The following is a 15,795-nucleotide window of genomic DNA, read 5'->3' as shown; positions in this document are numbered from 1 at the left end:
TCAAGATTTCTGTTCCGTAGAGGTTCTTCTTAAATCAGTTCTATGTGTGCATACTCTAGTGAAGAACTGGACTGTTGGAAGTGCCAACTTTTGGATGAGACACAAATGGAGGCTTAAGCTGCCCATTTCAATGGTAAGGATTCCTATGGCACTATTCGAAGAGGAGTACAAAGTTCTTCTGATATCCTGGCTGACATTCTTTTCTCAAATGACACCATCAAAAAAAAGATTACGAGGTTATTTCATCTCACTGGGACAATGCTGGTGCAGAATGGCTGACATGTTTGCTTATATAAAACGTCACTGCAAGCCCAAATTAATTCACTGAATGAGGCACTTTTAGACTTTACTACTTGATAAGGGGCGACTGAAATTCAAGTGCTTCTTTCTTTTAAAATGATGATTGCCCTAATATTGGACGCCTATCACTGCCACTCCAAGCTGGTTACTACAACACTGACGCACTAATGGCTGATTTCCTTTCATTTCTGTGGGAATCGATGTTGCTCTGTTTGCCACATTCCCACAGTGATGCAGCCGAAATCTGGAACTCAACAGTGGAGGGAGGGGGGTCAGATGAGCAGACGACCAGACAACATCACTGTATGGTGGTAGTCCAATAACTATTAATTTTTATCCGTTCCATATGTATATATAGATTTGCAGACTAATGCACTTACACATCTTATAGGAGAGCATGGTATCTCATCATCAGTTGTGCAAATGTTGAGATGTGAATGTAAGCCAGAATACAAACATTTGTCATTTCACTAGAAGCTAGATGTGCTGGCGTTACAATTGTTGCGACGGTGCTGATTTTGCAAGAATACTCCGCAAAGTAACAAAATTGCATTGCATAAATTCACAGTGTTTAATAGTTTCTCTCACCCTCACACAAAAGGTCACAATTTTTTACAGACTCAAAATAATTAGAACTCTGAAATTTGCCAAATAAATTGGCAGGCATTAAATGGAGAGGCAATATTTTTTGTTCAACTAGCAGGGCTTGACTTATTGCATTTACGAGTTTTGTTTGATAGGATACTACAAAATGTAAAATGGATTCTGAGGAAAGCCTGCAGCAGAATGATTTAATGCAGATTTGATGGAGAAAAGCAGTCAAAGTAAAAAAAAGAGCACTGATACATTATTTTATTATACGTCTGTCTTATTGCCAGTCCTCAGCACTATATAAACCAGCATAAATATAATACGCAATGCTGTAAGCATTGAACGTATTGTACAACTAACTCATGTTAAAAAGCATCCAACCACAACTGTGTGATTTATAAGAACATAGAAATAACAATGAAAGGAGAGATCCTGGAACCTAATCACCACAACGTCTGGTGTAATAGCAGGGGGAGAAAATGAAATGCAACAAGTTGTATTTTTTTTAACTTGCAATTTTTAAAAATCTTTTTTATCCCTCCAGTTTTCGCCTCTCCAAATTCATAGTTTCACAATATGTTACAGGATAAGCTGTGGTTAGACCACAGCTTGAGTTCTGTACAGTTCTGGTCACCACATTACAGGAAGGATGTAATTGCGCGAGGGAGAGTACAGGGGGGATTTACGAAGATGTTGCCAGGACTGGAGAATTTTAGCTATGAGGAAAGAGTAGATAGGCTGGGGTTGTTCTCTTTGAAACAGAGGAGGTTGAGGGGTGATTTAATTGCGATGTACAAAATTATGAGGGGCCTAGATAGAGTGGATAGGAGGGACCTATTTCCCTTAGCAGAGAGGTCAATAACCAGGGGGCATAGATTTAAAGTGACCGGTAGAAGGAGTAGAGGGGAGCTGAAGAACATTTTTTTCACCCAGAGGGTGGTGGGGGTCTGGAACTCACTGCCTGAAAGGGTGGTAGAGGCAGAAACCCTCAGTTCATTTAAAAAGTACCTGGATGTGTACGTGAAGTGCCGTGACCTACAAGGCTATGAACCAAGTGCTGGAAAGTGGGATTAGGCTGGGTGACTCATTTTCGGCCGGTGCGGACATGATGGGCCAAATGGCCTCCTTTTGTGCTGTAAATTTTCTATGATTCTACGACAGATGGAGCCCATTCGGCCCATCGTGCCCATGCTGGCTCTTTGAAAGAGCTATCCAATTAGTCCCACTCCCATGCTTTTTCCCCATAGCCCTGCAAATTTTTTTCCTTCAAGTATTTATCTAATCCCCTTTTGAAAGTTATTATTGAATCTGCTTCCATGAATCATGATCAAACTTGTGAAACAAATCCTGTACTCTAACGCTGTCTGTCCAATATCCTCGATTTTGTGGCGATTAAAATTCTATATGACAAATTTTTATGCAATCATAAAATAATGTATTTGCAATCCATAAACCGAAGAATTACATTAACATGCAAGATCTGCATCATAACATTGCATCACAGCCTCATGATAGGGTAGAGATATACCCAACCTTCAGCATTCAACTGCTTGCACAGATCTAAAAGCAACTTTTCAATTCCTACAAAACAAGTATTTAAAAATGAAGTCACTTGTGTGTACTATAGACACAGGGTCTGCTGGTGCTGGGTCTGGCAATCACCAGATCCTGTGTATATTATCGTAAGGTGCCATAATGACACAATACTGCTACAGTTCAAATCAGGTAATTTGATTGCAACAATAATCAATGGCAAAAATACTCGATAGAACCAGAACAGGACCACCTAATAAAACTCCACCACATTTGTGTTATAGAACACAGGCTAGAATATGTATGATGATGTATCATATGCTGCAGTCCAGATTATACTGATAAGCCAGGGACATTTGATTTCGCTGTGAACCCCAAGATGTACTACTGTCTTGTAATACACTGCTGGCTACATGTTATTCCATGTGAAGGTGACCGGCAGCGAGTAACAACACAGCAATTTAAGCAAGTTGTTCCAATGATACTGAACCATCAGAGCAAAGCTTAAACAATTTATAAATGTCAACTGAAGATTTTAGTTTTCTACCCATATCCAGATCAACGCAGCAAAGGCAGCAGGCTATAAGGGAAAGGCTTAGTGTCAGAACATCTAAAGGGTAGAGCTATCAAAAATGATTGGTATTATAGTCATTTTCCACTTAGACAGTGGAACAATAAACATACTGCACAATATACACACAGAGATTATTGCTCCCTGTCTGCCAACTCAGGCTAAATCCAATGGTGTGCAACTTTGCTGCTCCGTTGAACCCTGGGCTGAAGTTTAAAACCAATGTGTCCTCCACTGCCATGACCATCTTCTTCCACCTCGAGAGCATTGGCTACTCTATCGCACCCCTCCTATACTGAAATCTTTATCCATGCTTCGTGACTTTAAAGCACAATCTTTCAAACACTTTCCTTGGCAGTCTCCCCACCTCCACTGATCACAAACGAAGGTAATCCAGACATCTCTGGTGTGAAATCTCTCCTGCACAATGTCGCGCAGGCCCATCACCTCCTCCCCTGTCTTTGCAAAAATTCTATTTGCTCCCTGTGTCCCAGATTGTAAAATCTTCATGTTCAAACCCCTTCATAGTGAGGAAGTCTTTTTCAACCCTGCGTGCTGGCCCAAAGCAACTGTTCTTGAATACTGCTTGTTTCCAGCTCCCCCCACTCTACCATCAGAGGCCAATCTTTCAGCAACTACCTGCCTCTGGAATTCTTTTTCAAAATCACTTCACTTTGCTACCTTTCTCCTCGTCTTCTAAAGCTTCTTAATTACTTTTCATCTGTGACTTTTGGTCTTTTCCCCCCAAACCCCCTACCATCCAATCCCAGTTGGTATCTCTCCTGCTCCTTCTAAAGTGCTCCAAGATGTTGTCTCCGTGAGGGGCACTATGTAAACATAGGAACAGGAGTATGCCATTCAGCCCCTCGTGCCTGCTCCGCCATTTGATAAGATCATGGCTGATCTGTGATCTAACTCCATATACCTGCCTTTGGCCCATATCCCTTAATACCATATCCCTTAACGCCCGTTAGTCCTTGGTGTCAGTCACTGATGAACTGCAATCTCTTCCTTGTTTATTTTTATTTGTAATCTATCAATTTATTACTGTAACTTAATTAATAATCAATTAATTAAGTTTTGGTGCATTCATTTGCTTGGTGTGTGTTCTTATTTCCAAAATAGAAAACCCATGAACAAATTCTCCAGCATATATTTTTATCCCAGGAACTGTTCGGGCCATGAACAAAAACGTCCTTAAATTGAACTAAGTAAAAGGTGTGAATTCTAGCTGCTAACATCAAGACAGCAGCAAATTAAAAACAAAAAAAATGGTATTTCAATGGTCATATCATTTTTAAGAAACAAGAAGGCAACCTAGAACTTGTGATTTGCCTGCTCCCCCTCCCGTGACACGACTTGGGCAGATGGTTTGACAAAGAAGTTTAACTGTGTCAGCTATATCACCTGTATAACAGGTGATATAGCACAGAATCCCAGGAGATATAGCCATTGCCCATCTTGTATCCTGGAAATACCCAACTGGACTACTAATTATATCAGCCTAGAAATTAGTGTTGGCGGTAGCAGTGGACAAACGTATAATGTGTTCATGACATTCCTCTGCCCGCTATTTTAACAGATGCACTTAATAATTTTTTTAAAAATTGGTTAACACTACCATTCAAATAGTGGACAAAGGAATGTCAGACAAATGTATTTAACGTTCATTCATGAATATCACCTACAGTCATTTCGTATATGGGGCTAGGAGCATAATCGCTTCCTCCAAAACACACACATGTGCTGTTCTTAGTCTTAGGAAACTGGAGTGCTGATGTCAAGAGTAAATAGCATCATTTAATGCCTCTCCCTTATACCACCTTTGCTAATGTAACCTAGGGAAATAAGCTTCCACCCTCTTCTCAGAACAGCACCCTTTATTGCAACAGTGTGAATGCATACACTATCACATCAGCCATCCCTATGGTTTCTTTGACAGAGACTAGCAATTTAATAATGAATTATGGTCAGTTTGGTGCATTGGAAGTGAAATCGGATTGGCTAAACTCACTTCACATAGATTATTGGTAATCAGCAGAGAGAGGAAACTTTCAACCCAACAGTCTGGACAGAATTCAAATCCTGAGAAGAAAGAAGTGTACCAGGTCCCTAAAAAGAAATATTCATATAAGAAGAAAAAAAGTCAAATTTTATACATTTCATTTGAAGCAATTACCTTTGCTTCAAAAATCCTTTACAATTGCTCTTTCTCTGGGTCAAATTTATTTTTGTTTACAATAATTGAAACATAGCACCATGTATATAATTAAATCCAAAAGCAATAACGCTTACAAAAATTGGTACACATGACATAGATAAACCCAATTCTGGTGTTCCATCCAAATATAGCACTGCAAAAGAAATAAACATTTTAAATCTGCCTGCCACAGCATCAGACTGGGGAGATGAAACACAACCATCCTGTCCACCTGCAGCTGTGGAACAGATTCAAGGAGTTATCACTGATATAATCTATTCACTCACTGACACTCCTGTCTAAAGCGGTAACTGAACAAAACAAACCTAATCCCAGTCTCTGAAACCGACACCCATCAGTAACAGACCTTCGCATATAAAATGACAAATCAGCCAGCTGTCCCACTGCCACTGTATGACAATTACAAGCAGTCCGTCAAAGCAGGAGGATGGGTGTGACAATGAATAAGGGCAGAAGCCAGTGTCCCTGGTGCTTGCACCGATATGCATTTTCTGATTATAATGTGCCCTCTAATACATGACTCATGCAGCATCAGAAGTTCAACAAGTATTCATTTGTCATTCAATAGTTGCCCGTACTGCTGGGAGCTGACAATAATGGAAAGAGAAAGAGAGGGAAGAGAAAAAACAAACCGTATCTTCTGCACCACCAAACTAATGCCACACGGTTGCAGGCGTTTCTCAGAGTTCTCACCTTTCAGGTTGTGCAGCTTGGACAAATATCAGAATTCATCCCTAAGAATTCATTAGGAGAACAATGAAGTAATGACACCTCATTTCAGACATGAGTGTCATATCTCAAAGGTTTAGATCAAAGTACCGGATTATCACATTAGACAGATTAAACACCATTAAGTCTAAACTTGCAGCTTTGACTTTTTAACTAATGGGAAATGCTTCCATTAAACTTCTTCACTCAACAGCAAGTTAATAAGCCAACTAGCTTTGACATTTTAAAATGCATTTTAAATGGCTTATAGAAAACAGACAAATTAAAGTGATAATTTGCTATCATTTGCAACAGCTTAATATCACTCAGCATTGGTGCAACTCCAAAAGTTCAAACTTATCTGTTGAAACCCTCATTCATGCTCTTGTTACCTCCAGGCTCCACTATTCCAATGCTCTCCTGGCCAGCCTTCCGTCTTCCACCCTCCATAAACTTGAACTCATTCAAGACTCTGCTGCTCTTATCCTAACCCACACCAAGTCCCGCTCACCCTTCAACCCTGTACTCACTGATCTACATTGGTGAACTGGGAGCCAACGCCTCTATTTTAAAATTCTCATCCCAATGTCGTCATGGAACTGGATGCTAAGCTTGTGGTCCAGCCTCCAATTTTTCCTCTTAGTTCTACCCCCCTTCCCCACCTGAGATCATGAACTCAAATTGTAGGAGAGTGCATGTCCATCTATGTCATGCTAATCTATGGTGCAGAGCATTGGAGCTTGCCCTCATTTACAGTCCCTTTTCTAGAGAATATGGGCTCGATTTTAGGAGGGAGGCGGGTTGGCAGCGGGGGGTCGATTGGGCGCGTGGGTAATGCGCCCAGTGAATTCGGGGTTCTCCGCACGCGATTGCAGCCCAATTGAAGGCACTTGCCTTGGCTTCCGGGTTTCGTGCTGGAAAGCTGCGCAGCAGGCTGACTGTGCAGCCGCAGCATAGGCTGTCAGCTGGAGGAGCCCTATTTAAAGGGGCAGTTCTCCACTGACTGATGCTGCAGAAAGGAGCCAAAATTACAGAATGGAGCAGCCCAGGGGGAAGGCTGCTCCCAGGTTTAATGATGCCTCACTCCAGGGTCCTACTGGATGGAGTGAGGAAGAGGAGGACAGAGATCCGGCGGACGGGAGGAAGTGGCCTGCCTCTGCCACCAAGAAGGCCTGGCTCGAGGTGGCAGAGGTCACCAGCACCACCAACATATCACGCACCTGCGTACAGTGCAGGAGGCGCTTCAAAGACCTAAGTAAGTCAGCCGAAGTGAGTACACTTACTCATTTCCCTACATTCCGTCTGCCACATCACCGCCCCCACCCCACATCTCCTTCTGCACTTCCAACACCACTCTATCACATCACTCCTCACACCCACTCAAAGCTCATTCTCATCTTACCTGCACTTACCTCGCCAGTACACATCCCGCCCCTACCACTCAACCCAATCATCATACAATCTCATGGCTCCGTCTCATACTCACCCTCTCATGCATCTCTTTCACGGTCAGCCTCACCAAACCTGCCACTACCTGTGCTGCAGCCACAGGGCATGCATCACATATGTGCAGTAGGCAGCGTAAGGCAAACGTGTTGTGAGCATGAAGGGGATGCACAAGGGTGTTTGAGGGTTTGTCATGGTTTTTACTTATATTTGATTTCTGATCAACTCACATTACATATTATATTGTCACCACTACTGCCACGTCTTTGCAAATCTTGCCTGGTTTGTGGAATAATGTCCTTTCCTGAGGATCACCATGAAGACCCACACCTGATGCCACCCATTGTGTCACTGCAGAGTGGTGTAGGTGTATTTGCAGGGCCCTTTTGTGCAGACGACCGAGAGACGTCGGTGATCTCCTCCGTATCCTTCCAGGGTGCCACCGGGGACAAGTTGTTGAGGGCAGTGGTGACTTTGACAGCGACAGGATAGAAGATGTTGCTCGGGCCAGCCGGGAGCAGCTCGCCATGAAGGAGGCTGCAGATGTCCACGACTACATGTCGAGTGACTCTGAGCCTCCGTGTGCACTGCTGCTCAGAGAGGTCCAGGAAGCTGAGCCTCAGTCTGTAGATCCTGTGGCGAGGGTAGTGCCTTCTGCGACGCATCTCTCTCTGCGGTTGCCCTCCCTCCTGCTGTGCAGGTGGATGCGTCACAGCACTGTGTTGTGGAGCTCCACGTGTCAGAGGCGGACGGTGTGGCTGGCGAGGCTGGTGATGCTGTTCGTCCTCCGAGGAGGTCATGACTGAAGCTATGGCGGCCCCCATCCACAAGATGTACGTTTGAGGGGGTCCGCATGGTAGGTAAATGTGTCTGCACACCGGGGTTGAGGTTGCAAGTTTGTGAATTTTATTGTTAGGAGGAGGGTGGTGGAGGCCAAACTTTGTCCAAAGTGACAGAGTGGCCTCCTGCAATGAGTGAGGGTCTCCTCCCCCACCTGCCAAATGGGCTTTTGCAGCTGCCACAGGCTGGTGGCTGCAACACGTCCATTTCCACTGGGAGTGTTTCCCCCAGTACGGGAAACACGCTCAGTTGAGTTGAAAATCCCACCCCTCCTAAAATATCCTACAAATCAGGTTTGCAAATGACCTGAACTATCTAATTAATTGGTTTAAGTGGGATCCCGTCGGATTTAATTGCCGGCGGAAGTCCCGCATGCGGGGGCTGCGCACGCATCTAAGCGTGTCACTGGGGAACCCGGAAGCGGACGGGTTGGAGCCGGGCTCCGGACCCGCCCCGGGAATCCCCGATTTTCGGAGCCCCCCCGCCACGAACCCGCCATCTCGGACGTCCGAAAATTGAGCCCTATGTATTCATATTTCACATAAATTAGATAACTGCACTGTGACAAATAAGGAGCTTCAGTCAGAGTTCTAATCATAAGTAACTATATATTTTTAATATCCATACATAAGAAACTGGCAAACACTTCGAATTTTGGTTACTGCCACAGTCAGTATTCAGGATGAAACACAGAATCCATTGCAGACAAGATCCATGGCTTTCATATTCAAATGAAGAGACTCGACATCCTTCCATACAAATACATTTTGTCTGCAAAACTTGCTAAGAATAGATGTACTTCAACTGAAAACCAGCAGCTTCCTTTGATCTACAACAACAACGAGCATTTATATAGTGCCTTTAATGTAGGAAAACATCACAATCCGTTTCACTGCAGCATAATAAGACAAAAATTGACATCAAACCAAAGGAGGAGATATTAGGGCACGTGACTAAAAGCTTGGTCAAAGAGGTTAAGTTTTGAGGAGGGACTTGAAGGAGGAAAGAGAGGTGGAGAGGTTTAGGAAGAGAATTCTACTGCCTGGGGCCTAGATGGCTGTCGGTGATGAGGCGAAGGGAGTAGGGGTTGCACAAGAGTCCAGATTTGGAGGGGTGTAGGGCTGGAGGAGGTTACAGAGAGGAGGAGGCACGAAGACATGGAGGGATTTAAACATGAGGATGAGAATTTTAAAATTGAGGCATCAGTGGAAATCAACAATTTCCTCTGGTGGGGGAATCAGGAACAAGGAGACATAATTTTAAAATTACAGCTGGGCCATTCAGGAGCGAAACCAGGAAGGCATTTTTTCACACAAAGGGTGGTAGAAATTTGGAACTCTCTCCTCCAAAAGGTTGTGCATGCTCGGACAACTGGAGCTTTTAAGACCGAGATACAAAGATTTTAGTTAGGTAAGGCCATCGGGGGATATGGAGCAAAGGTGAGAAAATGGAGTTGAGGTGCAGATCATTCACGATCTAATTAAATGACAGAGCAGGCTCGAGGGGCTGAACGGCCTACTCCTGTTCCTAATGTTCTTGTGCAGTTTTTTTCTTTTTGTTTGTACAGAACTGCAATGATGGACGGGCAGAAATATGATGACCTTTGAGATCCCCTGGTATCCAGGACCCCAGTTTGAAAAAGAATATTCCTTAAGGAAGAGGAGTATGGTGTGGTTCAATAATTGACAGAAATTTTTCTTCGGCTTGTTTAAACCAACACTATTATGTTAGTAGCTTGGATTTTAGACTGCACAATCATAAATTCAGTCTATTTAAAACAAGGATAATCTTTATCCTTTATTTTTTAATATTGTAGGAGATGAACTATGTCAGTTTTATGCATTGAAACTTAGAATTTATTGTTGTTTGAGACACTAAATGATCTCCATCAGCAAGTTTTTACAATAGGACTATAAAAGAATGGTATTTGATAATTAAAACTGATGCAGAGGATGAATGAGATCGTTTATAAAAGAAAGAGAAATATAACATCCGCCCGAATAGGCAGATGGGTCCTCGGTTTAACCATTCATCCAAAGAATAGCACCTCTGACAATGCAGCACTTCCTCAGTACTGCTCTGCAGTGTCATCCCAGATTATGTACTCAAATTCTGCAGCAGGGCATGAAGCCATAACCTTTTGACACAGTAGGTTATCAGTGATGTTATTTTAGTAAGGAAGAATGCTGTCAGTTTTTCCTACAGATGGACAGGGTTCATTCAGGCATCCTGTGTTTAGTTTGTACTCTCCTAGCCATATTCTCCAATACTGAGCTGTGTTGTTGGTTTACCCCCAGTCGCAGCTTGCACATAATAGTACGTAAGATTGATTATCCCGGAAAACCTATCCCCAAAAGAGATCAAAGAAGAAGATATGGACTTATGGCAGTGTCTGACTTCCCTCATCTGCAACTCTGCAGGAAACAAGCATAGGACTTCAAGAGTAAGACCACCTGCTCATCCTTTTATAGTGATGACAATCAATCGGATCCAAATAGACTGTTAAGTTTCTTTCCATCCCAGATTCAATCCACTATTTAACCTGATTGTGCCTGTATGGGGTTTTCCCAAGCCATTGTGGTGCATGCTGGCCAAAAACAAATACATGAATCACAACTTTAAAACTACTGCGTTTGCACGGGCTTCCACGCATTGTTGTTCCATTGTTACGGAATTCATCACAATATGAATTGGGCAGATTCCACAGCAATCCAGGACCCTCAGACAATATTGGAGAACTGCTGGAGGAAGCTGCCTTGTAATATAAATGGGCCATAAGATGGATGCTAGGACATCTTTTTATCTGGTTGAGTATGAACACAATTCCAATAGGCTGAAACAGGGCCAAATTTCTGGCTTCCATCCTGGGAAGTATTAGTGATACAAGTTAATGATGCATACTGAGCACAACAGAAGGTTGCCAAAAAAGTTTTGAAAGGTTACCTAGAGTAACAACTACCCTGGGAGATGGGGGGAGTCAAGTACCAAGTGTTAATGGGTCAAAGTTAAAGGTCAAATCACCATCTCACTCTGCTATAGGAATCTGAAGGGCTCCTACATCCTTGTCAGGCACTTATACTTCCGATCAAATACATATCCTCCATGCCTCCCAAAGCTTTTATTTCAACACCAAGCCTTCAAATCAAGGTCTCAAATAGCATAAGACTTCTCAACATGTCGGGCTTCCCCTGTAACCTCTTCCACACCACAGTAATAATGTGATTGATTTTAATCCATATAAATAGATAAGATAATAAAAATAAAAAGAGTTTCACATTTTATGTATTATGTTATGCACACACATGCAGAAATATGCAATGTAAACTCCATGTCACAGTTCTTAACTTTCTAGGAAATTACATTACCGTCTCCAGCATTGTTAAAAATATTTCATTTTAAAAAATAGTCGATAATTAACTTAATTGGAAACTTAACTGGACCAGCCACATAAATAATGTGGCTACAAGAGCAGGTCAGAGGCTGGGTATTCTGCGGCGAGTGACTCACCTCCTGACTCCCCAAAGCCTTTCTGCCATCTACAAGGCACAAGTCACGAGTGTGATGGAATACTCTCCACTTGCCTGGACGAGTGCAGCTCCAACAACTCTCAAGAAGCTCGACACCATTCAGGACAAAGCAGCCCACTTGATTGGCACCCCATCCACCACCCTAAACATTCACTCCCTTCACCACCGGCGCACGGTGGTTGCAGTGCGTACCATCCACAGGATGCACTGCAGCAACTCGCCAAAGCTTCTTCCACAGCACCTCCCAAACCCACGACCTCTACCACCTAGAAGGACAAGGGCAGCAGGCACATGGGAACAACACCACCTGCACGTTCTCCTCCAAGTCACACACCATCCCAACTTGGAAATATATCGCCGTTCTTTCATTGTCGCTGGGTCAAAATCCTGGAACTCCCTACCTAACAGCACTGTGGGAGAACCTTCACCACACGGACTGCAGCGGTTCAAGAAGGCGGCTCACCACCACCTTCTCAAGGGCAATTAGGGATGGGCAATAAATGCTGGCCTTGCCAGTGACGCCCACATCCCATGAACGAATAAAAAAAAGATAATTAAGTCAACATCATCTGCTTTCAGATGGAGAATGGGAAAAGTAACATATCTGTACCTGATCCGCAATGTTACATAGCACTCAATTATACACATTTAATAAAATAATTACCCTTGAAATTCCTTATGTAGCAATTTTAGATTATATATAAAGAGAATACTTTATGAGGAATTGAGATAAAATTATACTCCTCTGTGCAATAACGAATAAATTTTAAAAATCTTGCATTCGTATAGTACCTTATCATGCCACATCTCAAAGTGCTTCAGACAATTAATTACTTTTGCAGTGACTGAATATACATCTTTTCATATTTTATGTCTCGTATAATATACACACATACAGTCAGCATCGCATGTTGGATATAATTCATTTAATTTGGTCTAAATTGTACAATAAATTATGTTTTATAAACTAGGAAAGCAAAAGATTTCCATTAATTTAGTTAGGTCAGTTTTTAAAAAATTCACGCACAGATATATATGCGCATTAAGATGTTGACAAGGAATCCTTTATCTGCTGGTGTTAACGTTTTATAAATAAATATTGGAAATAATCAAATGCACCTAATTTCCATTTCCCACTATCTGAGTTCCCCAAAGATTTTTAAACATTTTTTCTGTCCCCAACTCTCCTCGGGAACAGATTTCTAGATAGACTGTGGTTTCATGGTCACTGGCCGCTATCCTGTACCTTATCAGGGTCTTCATTCACCACGTATGAGCCTAGACAGTGTTAGCATGCTATAGTGGGGGGGGGGGGGGGGGGTGAGCTGGTGGGGTGGGGGGACCGTAGCTGAGCTCATTCCTGCCCTCACCCAAAGTCCACACACACACTCTCACTTCTCCTCAGGTGCCACTGGATAGCAATCAGGTGCAAAAACCCCCGATTGATTTTTCCTCTCCCTAGCCAGGCAACCTGATGTCATTATAGCACCTCTACTGTCACCTTGGCTAAGATTATTTAACTTAGTGCAGATCTGAGAACAAACCTGGTGCTTTCTTTTCAGCTGTCCTTAAAAAGTATTCACAGCCTATTAAACTCATTAGGTGCCTCTTTGTTATATTAGCTATCATTTCTGCACTTCACTTTATCTGTTTATTTTGGTCAGTCCTAATTATCTAACGTTCTTTAATATGGCAAGAGTATTAAGGGTTATGGAACCAAGGCGAGTAGATGGAGTTAAGGTACAGATCAGCCATGATCTAACCAAATGACAGAATAGGCTCGAGGGGCTGAATGGCCTACTCCTGGTTCTACGTTCCTATGTTTTATCAAAGGATCTCAATCCGAAGCATTAACCTGGCTTTTCTCTTTCTAGATGCCGACAGACCTGCCTCGTGCTTCCAGCATTTTATTTCACCTTCCCGGTCTGGATGGGTTCAGCTCCACACCAGTGCATTTACCAATTGAAGCATATGAGGAGTCTCGAGTTCCTTATCTTAATGGGTGGAATTGGCCAACTTGAAGAAACTGGCCCACGTTTAATGAGTTAACGGTTAGAATTCTTGAAGTGGTTGAACATAAAGGCACCACCACATTTCTGCACATTATAGTGAAATGAGAACAAAGATCTAGCTATCAACATTTGCAACAAATTTCAGGCTAAATGGGAAAACTGCTGAATAGATTGAAGTAGCTTTTTGTCTTCAATATCTTATATCACCCTGACTGATGCTACACAAACACTGACTCACTGCTACATTTCCTGGGATGCAGTGATGCATTTGAGTGGGTTGGGAGAATCACCTCACGCATTTTTTTTTTGGCACAGCAGTAGGCATCCTTAAAATTATTTATACAGTTCATCTTTGGATATATTTCTACAAGTTTTGACAGTTATCAGCTTATGGAGCTTGTGGCTGCTCTGCAATATGACAACTTCAAACCTCATATTTATGAAAGTTATTGTACAAAATTTTAACAGCAAATGCCATGAAGAGGGAATAGAAATAATCTAAAATATATATTTGGTAGGGTGCTGTGGTATTATACCAACGTGCTGTGCCGCAGAATGGTTACAACTCCCTACACACAAGTTGTACAACTCAACTATCCCAGACGGGGGCAGCAAACAATGAGGAAATAATCAGAGGACAAGTCACCTTTGGGGGGTACTCTCATCCGCTTCCTACTGGGTGATAAAAGGACCAGCAATAGCAGGAGCTGGGAGACAGCCACGTACTCACCTCCCAGCACAGAATGGTCCATTACATAGGGGAACCATAAAAAGGAAAGGACGAGATGAAAATTATAAACCAATCCTAAATGGAAGCATTCTTACGGTTGACAAAGTGCTCGAAAGTGGCTAAAACTGAATATTTACCAATAAACAGTAAGCTGTTCATAAAGCTAAAATGATCCAAGTGCCAAATATCAGAGACATGAAGTGTAAGAGGTCAGAAGTGAAAGGTACAACATGCTGAAGCCAAGTTAGAAGGGTTGTAGCTTAGAACTGAAGTAGGCACAGCTGTCAGGAGTAACAAATGTTTTATGAAACTACTTTTTAGTAAAACTTACCACTTCCTCATCTGACAGTTCCCGCCCCTGGATGCTGCTGTTCTCCCGTACAGCCTGCTGGTGTTTTCTTCCCTTAATGTGGCTGAACAGATGGACCTCAGAAGTGATCTTTGGAAGAGAAAGTGGCAACAGATCAAGTTCACTGAATCTTCTGGGCTTCCAACAGCACATAACAGATGTAGGATTTTCACACATGACCATTATCATGGTCCTGCAAACTAACCAACCCATGTTCTTTGAAAACTTTTCCCATTTCTACACCCATTAAAATTAATGGGCCCTTGTTTTGCAGGTGTAAGGATTTTTAGAAACAGAAAAAAGGTCATTCGTCCCAACAATCTCATCCCTTTGTCAGCAATCAATCCCCAACCACCTGCCTTCTCACCACATCTCTCGATCCTTTCTCTCCAGAAATACTCTAATTGTCTCTTGAGCCCATTGATATTGTTCTTTTCAAAGCACTTCCTTGGCAAGTTATTCTCAAACATTATTGGCCTTTAATTCCAACCCCTTCTTATCCCTAACTTTGTAACACATGTTCCCTTCAACACTGTGTGCAATTTGAGATCAATTTTGTCAATTCCCCATAAACTCTTGAAAATATAGGTCACCTCAAGCATTCCTTGTTTTACAGAGGAAACAAGCCCAATTTCTTTCATCTTTGCCTGCCAGTCAGGGAGTACTCATATAACCCGTTTACATTATTTCTCCACACAGATTTTTTAAAATTGGAAGCAATAGCAAATATTTGAACCTACCAACACATTGCACAAGGAACAATGCTTTTTGCGTTCATATGGAGTAAGTTTGGGAGCATAGTCAGTGTTAGCGTGTCTCCCGCTGCTAAGCTCAGCTGCTTTCTCTTTCCGTTGTTCGATCTGTTCCATGTGCCTCCGACTGCTCTCATCATGCTGAATAAAAGACAAAACAGGTGGAGAAGTCACTATTTACAAACGCCAACAGCGTTTCTTGCTCTAGCTCTCTG

At 42.5% G+C, this 15,795-nt stretch overlaps 1 protein-coding gene across 2 annotated transcripts in view; it reads right to left on the bottom strand.

Moving 5' to 3' along the window:
• scaper (S-phase cyclin A-associated protein in the ER) overlaps positions 1 to 15,795 on the bottom strand; it is a 330,941-nt gene that overhangs the window by 203,553 nt on the left and 111,593 nt on the right. For both annotated transcript variants that reach the window (XM_067973526.1, XM_067973527.1), the window contains exons 18-19: positions 15,569 to 15,721; positions 14,811 to 14,918 (exon numbers count right to left, since the gene is read on the bottom strand). In XM_067973526.1, the coding sequence (XP_067829627.1) occupies positions 14,811 to 14,918; positions 15,569 to 15,721 (261 nt within the window). The remainder of the gene's footprint in view (positions 1 to 14,810; positions 14,919 to 15,568; positions 15,722 to 15,795) is intronic.

The sequence above is a fragment of the Heptranchias perlo genome, chromosome 38 (assembly GCF_035084215.1).
Source record: "Heptranchias perlo isolate sHepPer1 chromosome 38, sHepPer1.hap1, whole genome shotgun sequence".
NCBI lineage: Eukaryota > Metazoa > Chordata > Chondrichthyes > Hexanchiformes > Hexanchidae > Heptranchias > Heptranchias perlo.
This window is presented reverse-complemented; position numbering and strand designations above follow the sequence as displayed.